This window comes from Callospermophilus lateralis, chromosome 18, assembly GCF_048772815.1.
Source record: "Callospermophilus lateralis isolate mCalLat2 chromosome 18, mCalLat2.hap1, whole genome shotgun sequence".
NCBI classification, from domain to species: Eukaryota; Metazoa; Chordata; class Mammalia; order Rodentia; family Sciuridae; genus Callospermophilus; species Callospermophilus lateralis.
Genome location: NC_135322.1, coordinates 39,611,663 through 39,632,817, shown reverse-complemented (window position 1 = coordinate 39,632,817; position 21,155 = coordinate 39,611,663). Strand labels below are relative to the sequence as shown.

At 48.4% G+C, this 21,155-nt stretch overlaps 1 protein-coding gene across 2 annotated transcripts in view; it reads left to right on the top strand.

Moving 5' to 3' along the window:
* Window positions 1-9,333: 9,333 nt before the first annotated feature.
* LOC143383904 (liver carboxylesterase 1-like) overlaps window positions 9,334-21,155 on the top strand; it is a 32,170-nt gene continuing 20,348 nt past the window's right edge. The window contains exons 1-5 of one of the 2 annotated variants that reach the window (XM_076838913.2): window positions 9,334-9,497; window positions 13,226-13,430; window positions 15,466-15,610; window positions 18,432-18,565; window positions 20,471-20,624. In XM_076838913.2, the coding sequence (XP_076695028.2) occupies window positions 9,446-9,497; window positions 13,226-13,430; window positions 15,466-15,610; window positions 18,432-18,565; window positions 20,471-20,624 (690 nt within the window). In that variant the 5' untranslated portion in view covers window positions 9,334-9,445. Of the gene's footprint in view, window positions 9,498-13,222; window positions 13,431-15,465; window positions 15,611-18,431; window positions 18,566-20,470; window positions 20,625-21,155 lie in introns of both variants that reach the window. The other variant, XM_076838912.2, reaches the window with a different exon arrangement.

The following is a 21,155-nucleotide window of genomic DNA, read 5'->3' as shown; positions in this document are numbered from 1 at the left end:
AGAAGGTAGCACCAGTGTCAAGGAGAAAGTCAACCTTGTACCTATCTACCTGAATCTGCACCCTGGGTCCCTGTCTATTGATCATTACGGCTGGGGACAAGGACCCAAGGCTCCATCAGTCTTCGATTGCCATGCCCAGAAGGTCAGAGGGTTCCCTGGCCATAGGCTTCCTATGGGATCTAGGACAGTCAGAGCCCCAATGACCTTGTTGTTGACATTGGACATGGGATACGCGGTGTGTGTGGTACGGGGCATGCCCTGGCCCAATGTCCCTCCTTGCCACCTTTGAAGCAGGCATCCAAGGGGGTTTTGACCTGCAGTGATGGGCGGAAAACCGAGGAAGCACCCTGCAGGGCCTGGGCGAGCATCTGAAATTTCTCAGTCTGGGGCGTGGCAGGGCCTTGTTCGAGCTTTTTTAGTTTGTCCCAGATGTTGGGGTAGCTCTGTGAGAGGAAATATGTCATAAGGACATGATGGCCATCTGGGGTTTTGGGATCTAGGTTACTGCTGAAGGGCTTTCATAAGCCGATCCAGAAATTCTGATGGGGTCTCTTGTAATTTTTGGAAATTGACAGCCTTACTTGCCGCGTTTTTGAGCCCAGCAATAATACATGTGGAGAATCGGTCCCTACTCTGTATGCCAGCTTGTGCATTATAATCTGAGTCGAGAGTTTGATCTGGGGCAGCAAGTGGCCCCAGAGGGTGATTGGGATTAACTCGGTGAGTTTCATTCTCATGGGCTCTGGCAAGTTCCCAGACTCTGGTACATTCCTCAAGAAGGAGAGTATTAGCCAATAACATATAAGTGAGGCTATAAACCTGGAGGACCCATTGAAACTCTTGGGACCTAGTTTGGGTGGGGGGAACTAAAGGTGTCCCCCATGTTAGGGGGCACCTGAAGGGCTGGATGGAGCCATTGGGGGAGGTCGGTAGGGAGGGGGTTCATCTGCCAGATAGGTCGGTTGAGAATGAAGAAGACAAAAAGCCTCAACATAGGGGATCTCCTTCCACTTTTTCGAGCACTCACAGAAGTTAAACAGATCTCTGAGAATTGTGGGATCTAGAGATCCTTCTGGGGGCCATTGACTTTGATTGTCTAATTGACAGTAAGGCCAATCTTGTGTGCAGAATTTAATAAGGGGGAGTCTACAGGGAGGGAAGATGAGGCTCCCATAGGTCGGGAGAGGGACAAGGGTGGTTGAGAGAGAGAGAGAGAGAGAGAGAGAGAGAGAAGAGTGCCTGTTCTCCACCCCTCAGGACCTCTTGCTCATCAACCGGGTTCCAGAGAGCCACTGTAACCGTGAAGGTGGTGGTGGGGTGCATTCTCTCCTCCAGATTGGGCATCAGATGTTTGCTGGACGATCACGGTCAAAGCCCCTGCATAGCCTGTCTGAAATTGGATACCCAATAGGGGAACTCACCTACTGAAGAGCAGGTGTTGTGTGAGTAGTAGTAGCGCTCGAAAGAGTGGACGAGGATGGCAAACCTTGAGAGAGGGGGCCCTTGAGCAGCGAGGCATTCCCCCTCCTGGGTTTCAGCACCCACGAAAGAAGGAACAAGGCTTGTTGTCAGAGAAAATGCCCGTTTATTGAGGAACTGCTCTGCATATTTATAGATCCAGGGGTTATGACAGTTATGATAGTTTAACAGTTTAATGGTTTGACAGTTGGCACGGGGTGCTTTCTGATTGGTGGGTAAGAATCATGTGAGCCAGCAGGGCTAGTCTGATTGGTGGGTAAGAATCATGTGAGCCAGCAGGGCTAGTCTGATTGGTGGGTAAGGATCATGTGAGCCAGCAGGGCTAGTCTGATTGGTGGGTAAGGATCATGTGAGCCAGCAGGGCTCACCATTGGATGGCTCTTCTGGGGGATGGGGAAGTTAGTCTTTGGAGCCGGGGCGACTCCAAACAGTCAGGATCACTGAGAATACCCCATATTCACATCTGAGGATCACAGGGTCCCGGGGCATGGAGGCAGGACCAGGACTAGAGGAGCCACTCCAGGATGCCTCCTGAGTCAGCAGATACCAGGTAACAAGTGCCAGAAATCTGTTGGAGGAGAGCAGAGGTGTGGAGGTTCCCTATGAAGGGCAGCTGAGCCTAAAGCTGAGGTTGGGATTGGATATTAAAAAAAAAAAAAAAAAAAAAAAAAAGGACTGGAGAGGCCTGCCCCTGTGTGCAGCCACCAGAGACCTGAGAGGAACACTGTGCCACGCATGTTGTGGTTCCTTATTCACCAACAGGTGGCTCCACCCAAACCTCCTCCACTTTGGGCCATTGTAGCTGAAAGAATGAAGAAGGCTCATCGTTGGAGAAAATGCCCATTTATTGAGGAACAGCACTGCATATTTATGGGGGGGGCATTGACATTTATGACAGTTTAACAGTTTAATGGTTTGACAGTTGGCATGGAGTGCTTTCTGATTGGTGGGTAAGGATTATGTGAGTCAGCAGGGCTAGTCTGATTGGTGGGTAAGGATCTTGTGAGCCAGCAGGGCTCACCATTGGACGGCTCTACTCAGGTGGGCGATGGGGAAGTTACTCTTTGGAGCCAGGGCTACTCCCAACAGCAGCCATCGACATAGCCCTCCCCACATGGTAATCTCCCCTGTGGGACATTGGTCAAGGCCAAGGCAGCTGCCCCTTGCAGCACTGCAGACAACACTGCAGCATCACCGAATAGGCCACCCAATGCCATTGCACAGCCTATCCTCCCAGTCCTGAAAGCGGTTGCTTCCATCTTGGGACATCTCCACTACCATCTTGGGTTACTGCTGCCTCTGCCATCTTTAGCTGGGGCAGCTTCCACCTTGGGACGCTGATGGGGGCCTGGAAGCCCAATGTTATGGTACCTACAGGCTTGAAACTACTACCACCATCAACCAGTGACACGGGTGCTTCCATCTAGGGACAAGAACCAGGACCTGGAAGACCATCATCAAGGTCCCTGTGGGCCCCTATGCACCACTGGTATCCCTACTAGGTGTGCTAACAGACACCATCTGCTTGCAGAGGCATCAGGGAGACTTGCATGGGGTCGCCATACTCTCTTTTTTCTCCCGCTAACAGCCAACACTTTTGATTACCCTTTCATTGGTCCTTTAATCTAATACCTCTATATTCTCACATCCTGCCTCATAAACATGACAGCCTACCACCCCCCTCTGCCCACCATTAGAAACTGTAAACTCTTATGCAAAATTACTGGTTACCTGATAGAAGATAACCAAATTCATCATTTCTGTTTATAGCGACAAAACAGTAGATGTCAAAATAAAACCTAATTGCTCTATGGCTGCATACGGGTTGCATTGGGTGCTGTAAACTTTGAAATCTCCCTTTAAGATGAGGTATTGGTAGCCTGCAGGGACACTACAAGATTACAGGTTAGAAGCTGCAATAGCTCAGGTCTACACTGCAAGAGAGGAAGACACAGACAGCATGGAAAAAACACAGGGAGGAAAGTGCCCCAAATAAACCAAGATATGACAATAATAGAACCCATGGACAGCAAGTAGATGAAATGTCAGAGAAGGAGTTCAGAATGTACATCATTAAAATGATCTGGGAATTAAAGAATGACCTAAGAGAGCAAGTACAGGCAAAAATTGATCACTCCAACAAAGAGATAAGAGAGCAAATACAGGTAGCAAAGATTACTTCAAGAAAGAGATAGAGACTCCTCATAGAAATAGAAAAAGCAAACATGAAATTCATCTGGAAAAATAAGAGACCCAGAATAGCCAAAACAATCCTTAGCAAGAAGAGTGAAGCAGGTGGCATCACTATTACAGACCTTAAACTATACCACAGAGTAATAGTAACAAAAACAGCATGGTATTGGCACCAAAATAGACCTGTAGACCAATGGTACAGAATAGTGGACACAGAGACTAACCCAAATAACTACAGTTATCTTGTATTAGACAAAGGGACCCAAAAGTGTACATTGGAGAAAAGATAGCCTCTTCAACAAATGGTGCTGAGAAAACTGGAAATCCATATGTAACAAAATGAAATTAAACCTCGATCTCTCACCATGCACAAACTCAACTCAAACAAACTCAAATTCAGATCAAGGACCTAGGAGTTAAACCAGAGACCTTGAGCCTAATGGAAGAAAAAGTAGGCCCAAATATCCATCATGTTGGTTTAGGCCCCAACTCCCTAAATAAGACTCCTATAGTGCAAGAATTAAAACCAAGAATCAATAAATGGAATGAATCCAAACTAAAAAGCTTCTTCTCAGCAAAAGAAACAATCAGTGAGGTGAATAGAGAGCCTACAGAATGGGAGTAAACCTTTACCACACATCAGCACATCAGGTAGAGCACTAATCTCTAGGATATATCAAGCATTCAAAAACCTTAACCCCAAAATAACAAATAAATAGGATAAGGAGCTGAACAGACACTTGTCAGAAGAAGATATACAATCTATCAACAAATATATGAAAAAATGTTCAAGTTCTCTAGTAATTAGAGAAATGCAAATCAAAACTACTCTAAGATTTCATCTCACTCCAGTCAGAATGGCAGCTATCAAGAATACAAAAATCAATAAGTGTTGGTGAGGATGTAGGGGAAAAGGCACACTTGGACCTTGCTGGGAGTTCTAGAACACTAGCTGCAAGCACTGGCCTGGTTATAGCAGTTGCCCAAGGTTGGCCTTAAAGTCTGGCTCTTGTCTGGGTCATTCCTGGGTCTCACAACTGTGGGAGCTTGTGCAGTCTTGGGAGGAAGGAAGTGGGGCCCAGGCCCATCCAGGGGCAGGAACTGATGGCCAAAGTGTGGGTCTGGTGCACAGGTCTCCACCTGACGGTAGAGTCAGCCTAGAGGCTCTGTGAGCTCTGTCCTATGTATGGGAACTTTGATTTCTATAGGGTGGCAGGCCTGGAACTGGATCTAAGATAAAGCTCTGTGCTAGCTTTTGTGCCCTACTCTCTGTTCTACCCTCAAGATTAAAGGAGGGGCGATGGAGGGGAGACAGACTGGAAAGTCCAAATCTTTGTTAAAGGGGTATTTTTTGATATCACTCTGTTTATGCTTTCTGCATATAAATTAGTGCTTTTTTGTTCGTGGCTGAAGCTTCCTGGGGCTGGGGGAATGGGTATTAGTGTCCTGGCCTGGTCAGCCTCCAGACCCCTCCTCAACATCCGGGCACTTGGATGCAGCCCCTGTCCTGAAGCATAGTGAGGTAACTGATTCTTTAGCAGTCCAGCCAGGCGGCCATCACAACAGCTACAGCCTCATCACATGCTCCATAAATATTCTGGGAGACTTTGCTTTGGCTGCAGTAGCTTTGGAGGCTCTGAAGCTTCTCTGAATGATTCTTTCCCTCTGTAGCCCATTCAGATGTCTCCACTTTGGCCTGTGAGGAGCCCGTCTATGACAGCCAGGTGGGCCCAATACAGCTAGGAAGACTGGCACGACTATGCAAAACTTCTGAAGTAAGCAGACAGGAGACTGTGACTGCATGAGCCTGCCTTTTGGTCTGTATAAGCAACCCTCCTCATCAGATCAGTCGGCATAAATCTCTCTCCCATGTACCGCTCCCTTCCTGCTGCAGCATTAAGTTCTAATAAAGCCTCTTTCAGAGGGTTTTACTTTTTCTGTAATTTCTTTTTTCTTCTTTTTTGGGGGATGGTTGGGTACCAGAGATTGAGCCCAGGGGAACTCAACCACTGAGCCACATCCAGCCCTATTTTGTATTTTATTTAGAGACTGAGTCTCACTGAGTTGCTTTAATGCCTCACTGTTGCTGAGGCTGGCTTTGAACTCACAATCCTCCTGTCTCAAGCCTCCCAAGCTGCTAGGATTACAGGTGGGCACCACCACACCCAGCTTTTCTCCTGTAGTTTCTATCTGAAGCAGAGCAAGGTAAGTTAGTCATATTAACAGCTGGTAACACTAAGGGGTGGTAGGCCTGAGAATGGCTACAAGCCAGAGAGCTGCCAAGAGCTATAGAAAAGCTGCTGAGAGAGCTGCTTGCCCTCACTGGAAGACAAGCTAGGGAGCTGTTAGCTCTGTCTGCTGGGAGACTTACAAGAAGAGCTATCAGTTCTAGCTGCAACAAGATCAGCAGGAAGAGTTCCCAACACCATGAGCTGAGAGCTGCTAGCCCTCAAAGCTTAGAGCTGTCAATGGGATGGGAGCTTCACTTTGCCTGTTGGTGATTTCTGTCTGAATTTAAGGAAAGAACCCTAAATTGATTGGTTGCAGAGGCAGTAAATCACTTGGATCAACAGCTTTGGAAGTTCAATCTGTGAGTTTCAGCTCAGTGATAGGAGTTGTGGGGCTTTGCCCACTGCCGAATTTCACAATGGCAGACCTGGTCCTGGGCTTCTAGACATCCCGAAATGAGAGCCACTTGTCTCCACACTGGGCTACTTGGAGTTGGAACAAGGTGATGCTGGTATTACAATCCTTTTTGCTTTTTCAATATCTTTTTATTTTATTATACTAAAAGTGGGCATTATGATCTTTCACCCAATTTTATTGGTTTTAGGAGCAGGTACTTGGTGTGTCTCTGGGAGGAGATTGCCCATCTTAGTCAAGGATCTTGCCACCATCTTACTTGCCAATTTTTGAATATTAATTATGGCCTCAAGATTTTAAAAAGAATGAACATCCATATTGCTTTCCATAGTGGTTGCACCAATTTGCAGTCCCACCAGCATTGCATAAGTGTGCCTTTCCCCCCACATTCTCACCAACACTTATTGTTGCTTGTATTCTTAATTTTTTTTAATATTAATTTTTAGTTTTCGGCGGACACAACATCTTTTGTTTGTATGTGGTGCTAAGAATCGAACCTGGGCCGCACGCATGCCAGGCGAGTGCGCTACCGCTTGAGCCACATTCCCAGCCCATTGCTTGTATTCTTGATAATTGCCATTCTGACTGAAGTGAGATGAAATCTTGGAGTACTTTTGATTTGCATTTCTCTAATTGCTAGAGTCGATGAACATTTTTTTATATATTTATTTATCAATTTTATTCCTTCTTCTGTGAAGTGTCTGTTCACTTCCTTAGCTCATTTCTTGATGGGGTTATTTGGTTTTTTGGTGATAAGTTTTTTGAGTTCTTTCTATATTCTGGAGAAGACTGCTCTGTCTGAGATGTGTGTGGTAAAGATTTTCTCCCATTCTTTAGGCTCTCTATTCATGTTATTGTTTCCTTTGCTGATAAAAAGCTTTTTAGTTCAAATGCATCCCATTTATTTATTTATTTATTTATTTTTAAAGAGAGAGTGAGAGAGGAAGGAGGGAGGGAGAGAGAGAGAGAGAGAGAGAGAGAGAGAGAGAGAGAGAATTTTTTAATACTTATTTTTTAGTTATCGGCGGACACAACATCTTTCTTTGTACGTGGCGCTGAGAATCGAACCCGGGCCGCACGCATGCCAGGCGAGCGCGCTACCACTTGAGCCACATCCCCAGCCCCCATTTATTGATTTTTGATTTTATTTCTTGTGCTCTAGGAGTCTTATTAAGGAAATCATCTCCTAAGCTGACATGATGAAGATTTGGTTCTACTTTTTCTTCTGTTAGGCTCAAGGTCTCTGTTTTAATGCCTGTCTTTAATCTACTTTGAGTTGATTTTTGTGCATGGTGAGAGATAAAGGTTGAACTTCATTTTGCTGCATATGGATTACCAGTTTTCCCAGCAACATTTGTTGAAGAAGCTATCTTTTCTATAAGGTATGTTTCTGGCACCTTTGTCTAGTATGAGATAACTATATTTATGTGGGTTTGTCTCTGTCCTCTATTCTGTACCATTGGTCTACATGTCTATTTTGATGCCAAAATCATACTGTTTAATGGAACCACAATTTTAATAGAACCAGTTATCCCACTCCTCTGTCTATACCCAGAAGACTCAAAATCAGCATACTACAGTGTTGCAGACGCATGAATGTTTCTAGCAGCTCTATTCACAATAGCAAAACTATGAACTTTGGATTGGGCAGAGGGGAATGAATGGAGGGGACAAGGTGTGGTGATAGGAAGGATGGTGGAATGAGACAGACATTATTACGCTATATACACATATTATTATACTACCAGTGTGATTCTGCACGACATACAGCCAGAGGAAAGAGAAGTTGTGCTCCATTTGTATACAATGTGTCCAAATACACTCTACTGTCATGTCTAACTAATTCGAACACACTTCAAAATTATTTTCAGGAGATGGACTTGGACGAAAGCAAGGCCCTTTATGAATGACTCCTTTTATGTTTTATAAATTCCCTCTCTTTAAGCCATGTCACTTCAGATGTATCAGTAATACAAGTACCTGTCAGAGTTTGAAATCATCTTTGCCTTTCCATTATTGTAATACTCTCAAATATCTAATCATTACTTTCATTGTAAACAATTTTAATATTTTACAGAAAGTGTCTTTCCTAGCCCCAATCTTTGATTAAATTAAATCAAAGCAAAAAGCTTTAGAGACAACCAGACCTGTCTTCACCTGTGTACTTACCAGTGTCCAGCAGGGGACAGCACTGTAACAGGGATAACATGCTGAGCTCTCCACTCAGGACACTGGTCAAGAGGGTCTTTGGACAGACAGAAACCGAAAAGTTAAATTAGAAACCAATATTATATACGTTTTCCTTTTTCTCTGTAATTGAGAAAAGCATCCATAACCTGAAAAGGCTAAAATTGCACATAGAGTAGAGGTTGGAGCCTGTTTTTGTACTTACCTGTAATTACCAGGTATGTGGGTAAATGTTTGAAGAAGGAAAGGATAAAATGGATGGAGGTGTAATGAGAGCCAAGGATTTGAGGTATATGGAATTCATTTACTGGAAGAATATTATATCCAAAAATTGCTGCACCAAAATGTAGTGAGTTTCCTGACCATAGTTGTATGTGGGAGCCTGGGTCACCATGCAGACACAAAGCAAAGCTAATTTAGACATCAGAAGAGGACTGGCTGATCACTTCCAAATATCAGAGCCTGGTTTCTAGGAAACAGCAGCCCGAGGAGGCTAAGAGATGTCCCTGATCTCCCAGCTGAGCAGCTTTGGAGCTGGGAGTTGCTCTACAATGTCCCAGCTTGTTCTGAGGACCCCAGACCAAAGTTTTGCCTTGTTTCAGGGTTCAGTTTCCTGGTGCCCGCTTTGGGAAGCTCAAAGTGCACTGAGGTTAGAGTTCTACCAGGGAGAAATTCTTATGTAAGAAGTTGTTGGACGAGTTTGTGGCCCTCTGTAATCTAAGAGTTTGGTACGGACTGTTCAGATACAAAAGAGGAGTTATGGGCGTGACTTGGAGGTCCCAAGAGATGCCAGAGGGAGGGAGAGCTTTTCTGTCATTTTAGGTTATGCAATTGGCCTGGGTAGGCAGGATTCAGGGGCAGGTCTTGAGCTTAGGGTGGTACCAGTGCATTGCCTCTGAGCAGCACAGAGACTCTCTGACCCCAGAACGGCTGTCCTTCCAGGATGTGGCTCTATACTTTGGTCTTGGCTTCTCTCTCTGCTTGCACGGCATGGGGTGAGTCCTGCTGAAATATAAATACCAGGGGACACCGGGGAAATCCTTGTCCTGGGCTGAGATGGGTGGCGATAACTAAAGGACAAAGGCATGCAGCTCCAGTTCCACAATCTTGCTCTCCCTCTAGACTTGGAACTGGACTTGAACTTGAAAACAGACTTGGAGTAGTGAAGCTCAGCCAGCCTTGGCCACAAGAAGACTCAGGGTACGATAAACACCTGGCCCTCCTGCTTCATGCGTCAGGGTCAGGAGGGCAATGAGATAAACTCAAACTTCACTCATGAGGAACTAAGAGAGGTCCTACCTCCCACTTCCGCGCTTGATTATTAGAGCAGATCTGGCCCATGGGGGAGAATGGCTTAGCAGAATATTAAAAGCATCATCTCAGGAACCTGACTAAGTGAATCCCAGCTCAGCACTTCAAAGCTGGGTGTCCTTGGCCAGACACTTAACTTAGCTGTGCCTGGATTTCCTCTCCCTAAAATAGGCATGAAGTAGTACCCATCTTATCAGGCTATAGTCAGGATGAAGCGGGTGGTACTTTTTGAAGCACTTAGAATGGTGTCTGGTCTAGAGGAGGTAGAAAAAGGACACAGGTATTGATCTAAAGTGGAGTGTGTTATTAGGAAACTTGACATACGGTAACATCAGCTCAGAAGCTTTTGACTGTTGAAAAGATAGTTTGTCACTCAAGTTCCCAAGAGGTTGGGGACACCACTGGGACAGACTAGACACAAAGGGACCTACTGAGGTCAGTTAGGAGGAAGAGGGAGAGGAGGCCAACAGGTACAAAATGGTTGGTTTGGTTTGGCCCAGAAGGGGAGAGGCAGAGGAAGCTGGCATAGGGTTGGCCAGTTGGAATTATTTGAGTGGACTTTGTTCTGGCTCCTAGTTCTGGGTGGTTTGGGCAGGAGGATACTGGCCCAGGTTATGAGACCATAATAAAGGAGGTGGCTGGGGTGTGGACCCAAGGAGCAGTAGTTCCTCAAAGATCAGCAAGACCTCAGAAGCCAAGGCATTAGAGACAGAAAATAAATCCACAGTTAACAGGGGTTCAGCAAAATGGACCACAGCACACACCTGTGCCACTTTATGGACAGAGAAACTGAGACTCTGGGAAATGTCTTCTCCCAAGTTCACCTGGGAAGTCTTGTGCTGGTCTGTTTCTGGCTCTTGAATCCAGAACCTGTGCTCTGGACATCAGTGCCTTGGCAACCGAGGCCCCGTCTGGATATTATCTTCTCTCTGGCTAGGTGACCCTTAGGAGGATTGGCAATGAGGGTTAGGCAGAGTAAGAAAAGACCCAAATTTGGGGTTGAATATTCCTTTATGTTGGTTACCCCAGCAAATGCCACCCCGTTTCCACCTAGGAAGTTCCTATAGGCTGCTTCCGAATCCTGTTTGCCCATCTGTTCAGTGGGCTTATGGACACTTACCTGGTGAAGCTCTTTTGAGGAATAATGTAAAGCAGTTGGAATGCACATCGGGTACACAGAAAGTGCTCAGTATGTGCACATCCCACATGACCTAAGAGATGCCTGCTGTTGTCACCATCTTGTTTATGCCTCCCACCCTGTCTGCCCATATTTCCACCTGGGGCTCTCTGGCTTCTACCCACTTTACCTGGGTTGAAGGTGGTCGCTGAGGTAACAGAGGCCATGTCCACAGATGTCTGCTCAGACTTCGCCCTCCTTCAGCTCCTTGAGGCAGCCTCCAGCTCTTCCCACCCTCCTCCATCCACCTCCCCTGTGGGTGCCCCCAACCTCAGCTGAAGCTGCCTCTGAGCCCCATTCTCAGCTCCTGCTCTCCTCTCACCCTGGCCCCTGCAGTGAGTCACGCACATCTATGTTGGGCACCCTCACCTTCAGGGGGATCATCCCTGCCCCTCACCCACCTCCTTCCAGTCCAGAGGTGCCCTGGTCCTGTGACCTCTTGCCAGGACATCTCACTGACGTCCCCAGTGACCCTGCCAAACACAGAGCCATGTTCACATGCCTGCCCTTCAGTCTTCTTCTCCCTCCACAGCCCCCATAATCTGGTCTTGGCAGCTACCAAATCCTCCATCAAAATCCCTCATGTTATGCACCTCCATGTTTCTTTATAATTTTTTTCTCCTAAATATATAAAAAAGGTATCTATCTTCAGTACAAAAATCTGGCTCTGCACCAAAAAAAAAAAAAAAAAAGCAACCTGCACAGTCTGTATCCACAGACATCTCACTGAATAATAAGCTTCCCTAGAAGGATGTCTCAGTGTTATTGGTAATAATTAGTCACATGTCATAAGAAAAAAAGCATGGGCTTCACTCTTTATACCAGGAGGCATGGAATGGCTTTGTATCGTGGTCTCCAGGGCTGTAGTTATTCATCTTGATCGTAAGAAAACTCATGATCTTAACATTTTAAAAAATGCTAAGTTAAGGCACTGTAAGTCGGGGACTGTGGATCCTTGCCTCCAGAATGTCCATCCTGGTGTGGGTCCAGTGATTTGCAACAACAAGAACACAACAGCCGAAGTGCCCACAGTATGGAACTGGCTAATGGTGCTATTGTAAGTGGATTTCCCATAAAAACTTTCCATTAATTTTTCTTCTGCTAGAACACATCTGAATTATTCTTTTCTTTTCTGGCCACACACTTTGCGGGGAAGGTTGACATATTATCTGTATCCAAAGAGGAGCATCCTGGGACAGGAGGATAGTAACCATGTCCTGTGATGGGCACTCCTAGAAACTGACAGGACTTCAGAGTGGCCATGGTGGGGTGTCTGAAATCCACCTGCCTCAGGAAGGAAGATCAGGTTAGTTCACTCTGGTTCCGAAGCAGGTGGAAACGGGTCAGATAAGGAAGCCGCAGGGAGACGAGGAGCACAGGTATCAAGAATGGAGGGAATGGAGCAGCAGGAACCTGACACCCAGTCTCTCTCTCTTTATAAATGGCCCTTCTTGAAGCTCATAGTACATTCTAGAAGCTTATCGTGTCCTTCATTCCAAAATTATTCCTGACGTTTTTTTTGTCTAATAAATGAAACCCAATCCCTTAGCCTGGCATTCAAGGCCCTCCCTGACACACGCTTGCTCATTCCAGAGTTATCTCCCCCTGCACCTGGACTCCCTCTGAACCCACAGCCCACTCACCAGTGCCCAGCCAGGGCCTGCATTTTTCTATCTCTGAACCTCTGCGCTGTCTCTTATTTCAGCTTTCTCCCCTCATTCCATCTTCCCTCATTCTTGTCTCCTCTCTGCAAGTCCTGGCTCCATGTGATCAGAAAGCCTGGCTCCCTCTTCTCCCTCCTGCAGCCCCTCCCTGGCCCCCCACCAGGATGTGGCCTCTTTCTCCCCAGCTTTAGGTCAAGTAGGTCTGTGGCTCCTTCTCCGCCAAGGTCAGCCCTCCTGAGAACAGGGCCCCCACTTGTTCGTCCCCTCAACCAGTATGCAGCTCAGCACCTCTGGATGCATGCTCCCAGAAGCTTCTAAGAGGGAAACCAAGGCCTTGTTCATTCCCAGAAGCTCTCCTTATTCCATTGACTTTCCACTTTATGTCAATTCTAAGTCCATCACTAAATCCTTTTACTTAGGTTGCACATTTCCTCCTCCCTATTTCACATTGTCCTGAGGCCTAGAGGGCATAGATGACTTTTTCACGTACCTAGAATGTGGCCAACCCCACCTGGAACCCAGGTCTGGCCTTTCCCTTCTAATGTCCTCATTTACTCCCCATGTCCAGCAGGACACCCGTCCTCGCCCCCCGTGGTGGACACGGTGCACGGCAAAGTCCTGGGGCAGTACGTCAGCCTGGAAGGATCTGCGCAGCCCGTGGCCGTCTTCCTGGGCGTCCCCTTTGCCAAGCCCCCTCTTGGGCCCCTGAGGTTTGCTCCACCGCAGCCGCCAGAGCCCTGGAGCTCTGTGAAGAACACCACCTCCTACCCTCCTATGTAAGTGGTGGCCTGTCTCAGGGGTGTCTGCCTCGGTGCTGCAGGAGGGGATGGAGGCTGTCCTGGGCTTGGCTCTGCTTTCTCCTGGAATCTTCTAGAACACTGCAGAGCCCTGAGGCCTTCCGGACCTCTCAGGGGTTTCTAGATCCCTTTATGCAACACAGGGTTCTTGTGTATTCTGTGCCACCCTTGTTCTCAGTTCTTAGAATCCACTTGTGAACAAAGGATCCTCCCTTTGTGAAGCTTGCATTTGAGGACAGAGAGACAGCTGATACACAACATGCAAAGTGGAAAAAAAAGATGCATCATGGGGTATATTAGCATATGATCAGTGCTTTGTAAAAGGAGCTGTTGAGCCAGTGAGGGAGGTGTGAAGTTTTATTTCTTCTTGGTTGGGTTGGGGTGTGGGGTGGTGGAGGTGTGTGTGTGTGGGGTGCAGGTGATTCCAGGCTGCATGAACCTGACATGTCCTCAACTCCCAGGTGAGTCTAGACACCTAGTCATGACAGAGTAGTGGTTGGTGTTCCCAGGCACTCTGGCCACCTGGGCACAGATGCCCAGAGCACTTCAGAGCCCCTTGGGTATCAGTTCTGACATTATTCATCTCCTTAGCCAAGCATTTCCATGGGTGACCAGGTTCCCTCTTCTGGGCACCTTCCTCCCTTGGAAATGAATCACACATACGCGGTAGGAATGACCACCTTGCTCATGGACCATAAAAATCATTTTGTGCCTTCAAGTATCCCAGCCTGACATTCAACAGCTGCATAAAATTTGGTCTTGAAAAGTAATTGATTTAATTGACATTTGTTTGGGTTCAGTAAGTTGGTTTTGATGTTCTTGACATTATAAACAACACCACAATGAATATGTTGTAACTAAATCATTACATGCATTCCTGGATATTTTAGGATAAGTAGCAAGAAGTGACATTTCTGAGTCATACATAGCATCCGCACATTTTTATAATCCCCCCCCCACCCTGAAATATTCCAACTGTGTCCACTCTTTACCCTGACATATGAAAACCTTCATTCAGCAGACCCTTGCCAGTGCCTGGGTTTATTAAAAGAATGCTTTTGGACACTTAAACAAAATAATAACATATAATAACAATGATGAATATAATATTGGTCTTTATTTTACATTTATCTAGATATTAGATAGTTTACATTTATCTAGATATCTCTCTTTTGACATTTGAATTTTAATCTTTACAAATCCTATGTCCATTGCTTTTGGATATCCAGTAAAAATTCCTGAGGACATAAATCTGGAAGTTGCTTTTGCTAGTTCTACTTCTGCCAGTTGATGGCTACGTCCTCCTGACACCTGAGGGTCTTCTCATGGGGGTGGGTAGCAACACCTGCCTTCGGATCTATTGAGACTGGGAGGTGTTGCTTAGAACGTACTTGGAAATATAAGTCCTACCTAGAGTGGATATGCCTGGCTATGTGACCTTGGGCAGGTTGTGTAACCTCCCTGTGACTCAAATTTCTCTTCTGTCAAATAGGCACAATGATAAAAGCCACACGCTAGGGCTGACTGGAGGCTTCGAGTAGTTAATAGATCAGAAGGACTCCAGTCAGTGCCTGGCCTCTGGGAGAACTCAGCAAATGTCACCCACTCCATTCTATGCTGGATCTTAGAGATCTCTTCACAGGGCAGCCACAGTGACTGTCTGGGGTGGGTAGATGACAGAGTCTTAGAACCCAGGGTTGCAGGATCCTTAGAGAAAGCACTCCACTCATTTAGACCCGGCAGGTAGGGACCCAGAGCAGGATAGGAATTCACCAAAGGTCACAGAGCACATCAGTGGCTGAAGTAGAGACCAGAACATCCTATAGCCTCCAGGAAGAGGAAAGGTCCCAGGCCCCTGTCACTCTACATGAGTCAGCTTCTCACCCACTCCCGTGTCTCAAGTCCAGTGATCGCAGCTCCAGTTAGAAGGTTGAACCTTCAGTGCAAGGGCCCCAGGTGACACTTCCCCCTCCATTTTGCTGAGTCTCTGAGCCCTTCTTCCTTCCCTTCCCAGGTGCTCCCAAGATGCAGTGGGGGCGCAGGTCCTCTCAGAGCTATTTACCAACAGGAAGGAGCACATTCCCCTCAGGTTCTCCGAAGACTGCCTCTACCTGAACATTTACACTCCTGCCGACCTGACCAAGAAAAGCAGGCTGCCGGTGAGTTGGGCCCCCCTGGTCAAGATTTGTGAGGGCCAGCATCGTGGAGCCACTAGGGCAGACAGGAAGGCGTGAGGGCAGCTGGGGTGACGGGCACCACAGGCCATGAGAGCCAGGGATCTTGAGCTTCCTTTACCACAGGAAAGACAAGAGGTCTTTTCCTTGGTTTCCCCTGGTGACCTCAGCATCTGTGGGGAGACTGCAGTCCGTCAGGAATGCACATATTAATCTCTTCATGTTTTCTCATGCCAACAGAAAGACGAGAATGGCCACTCTTAGTTACTAGATCAAGAATGTGAACCCCAGGGCAGAAAGACATAATTTCAAATAAGTTAGAGAAAAATCAAACAACCCAACCTTCCTCTTCAGGTAGAGTAACTGAGGCCCAGGTGGGGGAAGGGAGGTCACACAGAAGGGTGACAGGACAAGAGCTCAGGGCTTCTCATCTGAATGCCAATGTCCCCAAGCACAGACTAGGAAGGGGAGCACGTGCATCACCTCTCTGCAGCACGCCACCTGTGCCCACTTCCACTGTCCCCTGAGAGAGGTGTGGGAAGCCCTTTCCTTGTCTCTGGCCAAACATCTGGAAGGCTCTTATAGCTCACTCCCTTCCTGATTGCTTTGGCACAGGCTGATGCCCATGAGTCAGCATTTCCCCAACAAAGGAAGGGCCAGGGATGGGGCCGCCTGCCAGGTACAGGCTGGCGGGTAGGGAGGACCTGCTGGAAAACGAGAAGGAAGGGCGTCCGCACCCATCCAGTCCCCCAGAACCTCCGGTGTGGTTCTGAGGAGTGGTGGAGGAGGTTCACACTTGGGCATGAATGTTGGTCAGTCATGTGCTTTGTAAGTCACAGGAGGTGGGGATGATGGTTCCCTCGTTCATTCATTCATTCATTCTCCTTTTATGGACATGGAGCCCCCATATACAGAGTTACACTTGGGGGTTAGGAAAAGGAGGGGCATGGAGCCATGACCACACAGCCCCGCCTTCGAGGGTCTTGCCATCTGCTCTGCACTGTAACTTCTCCATGGCACCACTGCCAGTCAGTCCCTGGGATCAGCCTTCACTCACAGGTGAACTTGACTCTGCCCAGGCCCTGGAGGCAGGAGACCCTGAAGCTATGGACGCTGGCCTGGGTTTAGATCCTGGGTCTGCCTTTGCCTGGCTGAGAGTCTTGGGCAAATTTGCAACTTTCCTCATTCTCTGCTTCCTCTAGAGGGAAGAATTCCATGTGAATATCTAATGATGTCCTTCGGGCTTCATCTCAGGGCTGGCTGAGTGTGCAGAGCGAGCCCTCCTGAAACTTGAGTCAGAGCTGCCCCGGGACCTTCCTCTTGCCTAAGGGCTCAGCATGTGGACTCTGGGACCCGTGAGACAGGTTCAAGTTGTGCTTGTGCCACTTATTAGCTGCAGGGTCTCAAGCAGGTTCAGTGACCCAGCTTTCCTGTCAATAGAACAACATTAGCACTTCCTGCATGGGTAAGTTAGTTTTAGGGCTTAGAACTGTTTCTCTTGCACAGTTCACATTACATGCACCTGTTTCTTGTTAGGGACATTATGACAGCATTACTTTATCCACTCATTTCTTCTCTGTTATGTGAGCTCTTTAAGTTCAAGAACCGTGAATTAAGATCCACTCTTATCTTTAAGTCTTATCATAGTTGCTGGGCCATGATGGATTCTCAGATAATGTTAGTGGAATAATTAAAAGCTTTCTGGAGGAAGTGGATGTGAGTGGGCTTAGGAGGTTGGGGTGCATTTGAGGGTGCAGAAGAGGCAGAGGGAATCACATCAGGAAGCTGCGCTGTTGGGGCTGCAGGGGATTCCTGAAATGACCATTTCTGCCTGGATAAGTTTACTATCCCCAGCCCAAGTCGGGCTCTGCCAGTGGGGCAGGTGGCTGAGAGACCAAAGGAGGCCCCCAGAGATGGGAGGTGAAATATAAGGTTTATTGAAAAACACTTACTGGGAAGGTCCTGCCCTAATTCCTAGCATGTGTGAGAGCAAGTCAGTACCCTTCTAGAAAGTCCAGTGGCAATGGATCTGACTGGTAGCACTGCTTTTCACAGGGCTTACTTTGCTTCTCTAGAAGGGAGCGTCTCTTCCAGTGATGGCCGGCTGGACAAGGGCTTACCTCTCCACAGTGCTCCATTCTTCCCCAGTCACCCCAGGGAGGGGGCTCTGCAGGTTAAGTTACAGAACAAGTTAGTTGAGCTTTGTTCTGTTGTATGACCAGCATCCCAAGGAACTTGGCGTGCATGCAAGAGAGCAGCTTTCCACAGATAACACTCACCTGCCCTGATTCCTAGGATGTGTGAGCGCCAGCAGTACCTTATCTAGGCATCTGCCACAGGGCTGCTCTCACTGTTCCCTGGACTTGGCTGGGTTCTGGGAACAAAAGTGGGCATTTTAAGTACATGATGTTTGACTCTTCTCCTTGACTCCAAGGGTGACCCAGAAGTTTAATTCTCCACTAAAAAGTTAACGGAGACGATGCTGAAATACAAGTGCTGCCCTTGGTTATGTGAAGCTGGTCAAATTATCCAGGGGCGTTGGGGACAACACAACATCCTTGCCTTGTCCTGTTGACATTTTTGGTTTTTCAGTGCCTTAGGAGGGACATGGCACACGGATCTGGAGATAAAGGCAGGTGCATTGGGTGAAGCGGTGGCCCAATTTGCAAGTTTGCTGGGTTCTGGGAAGTGGGTAATGGCCTTCACGTGTCCCAGCCAAGATGTAGGTGACCAAACCAGACACTCTCTGAGGTCCTTCCCACTTCTGTTTCCCGTAATGTGTGTGGCTGCACTGTTTTTTTCCCAGGTGATGGTGTGGATCCACGGAGGTGGCCTGGTGGTGGGTGGGGCATCCACCTATGATGGACTGCCCCTCTCTGCCCACGAAAACGTGGTGGTGGTGACCATCCAGTACCGCCTGGGCATCTGGGGGTTCTTCAGGTAAGGCGCTGGACTCTCCTCTCTGCACAGTAGCCCCTACAATGGTCTGCTTTCTGTTAATATAATAAAATACGGGAGGCTGAATAAATATACAGAAAATAAATTGATTCAGCTCGGATCAAGATGGGTGGTTTCATCAGATGGGCCTCAGGTGTGGGCCCCTGGCCTCTGCAACACGGAGGAGAAACAGAAAGGGAATCCATAGGGTACAGAAGAGGTGGGAAGAGAAGCCAGAGAGAAGGGAGAAGAGATGGCCATCATCTTTTTTTTTAACGGCTCCCTCTCACCACAACTAACCAGGTTTCCATGAGCTTCAAGGGCTGTATCCCAAGGATACAGTGGTCACTTTCCACTCGGCTGCATCTTTTAAGGGCTCTCACACCTCTTAATACATCACACCAGGGACCAAGGTTGTAGCACCTGAGTCTGAGAGGTGACCCACATCCAAACCCTTGCAGTCACCAAAGTGAAGGTGCCAGAACAGCTCTAGTCATGTCAGCACCATAGCCTCCTTGCTAGGTCCTTCATAATGCACCCCAGTCCCTGCTTTAGGAGGCCCCACCTCCTTCTCACTCCCCAGCCTCTCGTCAACCACTTGTCTGCTTGCTTCCAAGCTTTTGCCTGTGCCGTGCCCTCTTCCTGGCCCAATTCTGTTGACCCTGCAAGACCCAGCCCACACATCAGCTCCTCTGAAATGCTCACCCGCTTCCCCGGGCAGCACACCCCCGGGACACTGCAGTCTGCAGGTTGGAAAGAAGAGCAGGCAGGGCCGCGGAGGGACTCGGTGATTGCATGTGATACACAGGCTCACCCTCACCACCTTTTGCTTCCTGGCTACCGAAAATCGAGCCCTTTCACAGCTCCTGCTGCGTCCCCTCATCCTTGGAACCCAGGTGCCACCTAGCTGCCTCCCCTGCTGCCCTGGCTCTGCAGGGCACCTCCACTTCACAGAGACAGGCTGCTGCGCCCTTGACCCCGACTTCCCCGCCCCCAGCTCAGGCTCTCCTGCTGTCCCACAGCCCCTGTGCCCCTGCTGCAGCTGCCCGCTCCTGGGTGGTCAGGGTGAAGGCCTGGGGCAGCCTGGAGGCTCCTCTGTCCTCCTCCCCACCTCAGTGGGCCAGCGGATCCGCAGGGCTCCTCCTGTAAACATGCTCAGAATCCAGCCCCTCTCACCCCCCCCCTTCACTGCCACATCTCTGGTTGGATTATGGTTGTGATCATATTCATAAACCTGTGACTGGTACTCAGTGGCCTCTACAGTGGCCAGAGATCACAAGAGGCACAGGGTGAGTCTCACCCTGCCTCTGTTGAGGGCTCCCAGGTCACTGATAGTGACAGAGAAGTCCCCTCCAAGGCCCCCAGAACCCTCTCTAGTGCCTCTCACTCTAGCTACATTCACACTTTGGTGCCCTTGGCCCTGGGGCCTTCGCACCTGCTGCTTCTCCTCCCCGGAATTTCTTCTTTGGACATTTACAAGACCTGTGCTCCTTCATGCTGGTCTGTACCCAACGCGACTGCCCCACAGAGGCCTTTCCTGGTGCTGAGATCTGAAACCCCCCCACTGCCCCACCCTGCCTCTGTCATTACCTGTTATTACCTCAGATCACCTTCACTCATGAACATTGTATTCTCTTTTCATCTGTTTGTGCTCTGGAGTGTGAGCTGAGTATAGTCAAGGTTTTGCCTGTGTGGTTCCTGGGGATGCTCTAACTCTTAAACCAGTGTAGGGCGCATAATAGATGCTCACTCAGCACATCATTGCTGGAAGAATGAATGAAGACTCCATGCAGAGCAGTGCTGCAGGGATGAGAGTCAGGTGGTGACCACTGAGTCCCCAGCTCATCTCTCTGTCCCGAGAGCTCTGACATGACATCTGGGTCCCCACCCCATCCTGTTATCTTGCAGCACCGGGGATGAACATGGCCGGGGGAACTGGGGTCACCTGGACCAGGTGGCTGCTCTGCGCTGGGTCCAGGACAACATTGCCAACTTTGGAGGAAACCCAGGCTCTGTGACCATCTTTGGAGAGTCAGCAGGAGGACAAAGTGTCTCTGTTCTTGTGAGTGCTCCTGCCCCTGCCCACCCTGGACCTCTTGGAGACCAGCAGATCTAACCACAGTCTCCTTTGGTTGCAAGACTGGATTCAGGGGTGACTCTGCTCACTGCCTGGCTTCAGATGGTGGAGAGTCAGGCCCCAGACCCTCTTGGCCTCCAGGAAGCTCAGAGCTGGCTGTATGTCCTGGGGCCATCAGCATCTCCAGCTGGGTCTGTAATAGTGACCTTCCTGTTCCTCTAGCCTGACTTCTCCGTCCCCTTTCTAATCACTTGAACCCCAGGACTCAGCTCACTTCTGTTGGGAAGTAGGGGTGGGTATAAATTACAAGAAGGGGCGAGGACAGGAGTTGTGTGGAGAGACCTTGTTGGGCTCCAGGCCAGACCTACACACTGAGGGGACTTGTTAGGCAAAAGTCGGCAGGGCTTCCTCTGAGTTTTTCTGATATCTTGCCCATGCCCAAGAGATAGGGCAGAATTCCCTGGGACCAAATGTGATTGATCTGGGGGAGATGGTTGAGAGGAAGCCACAGCCCAA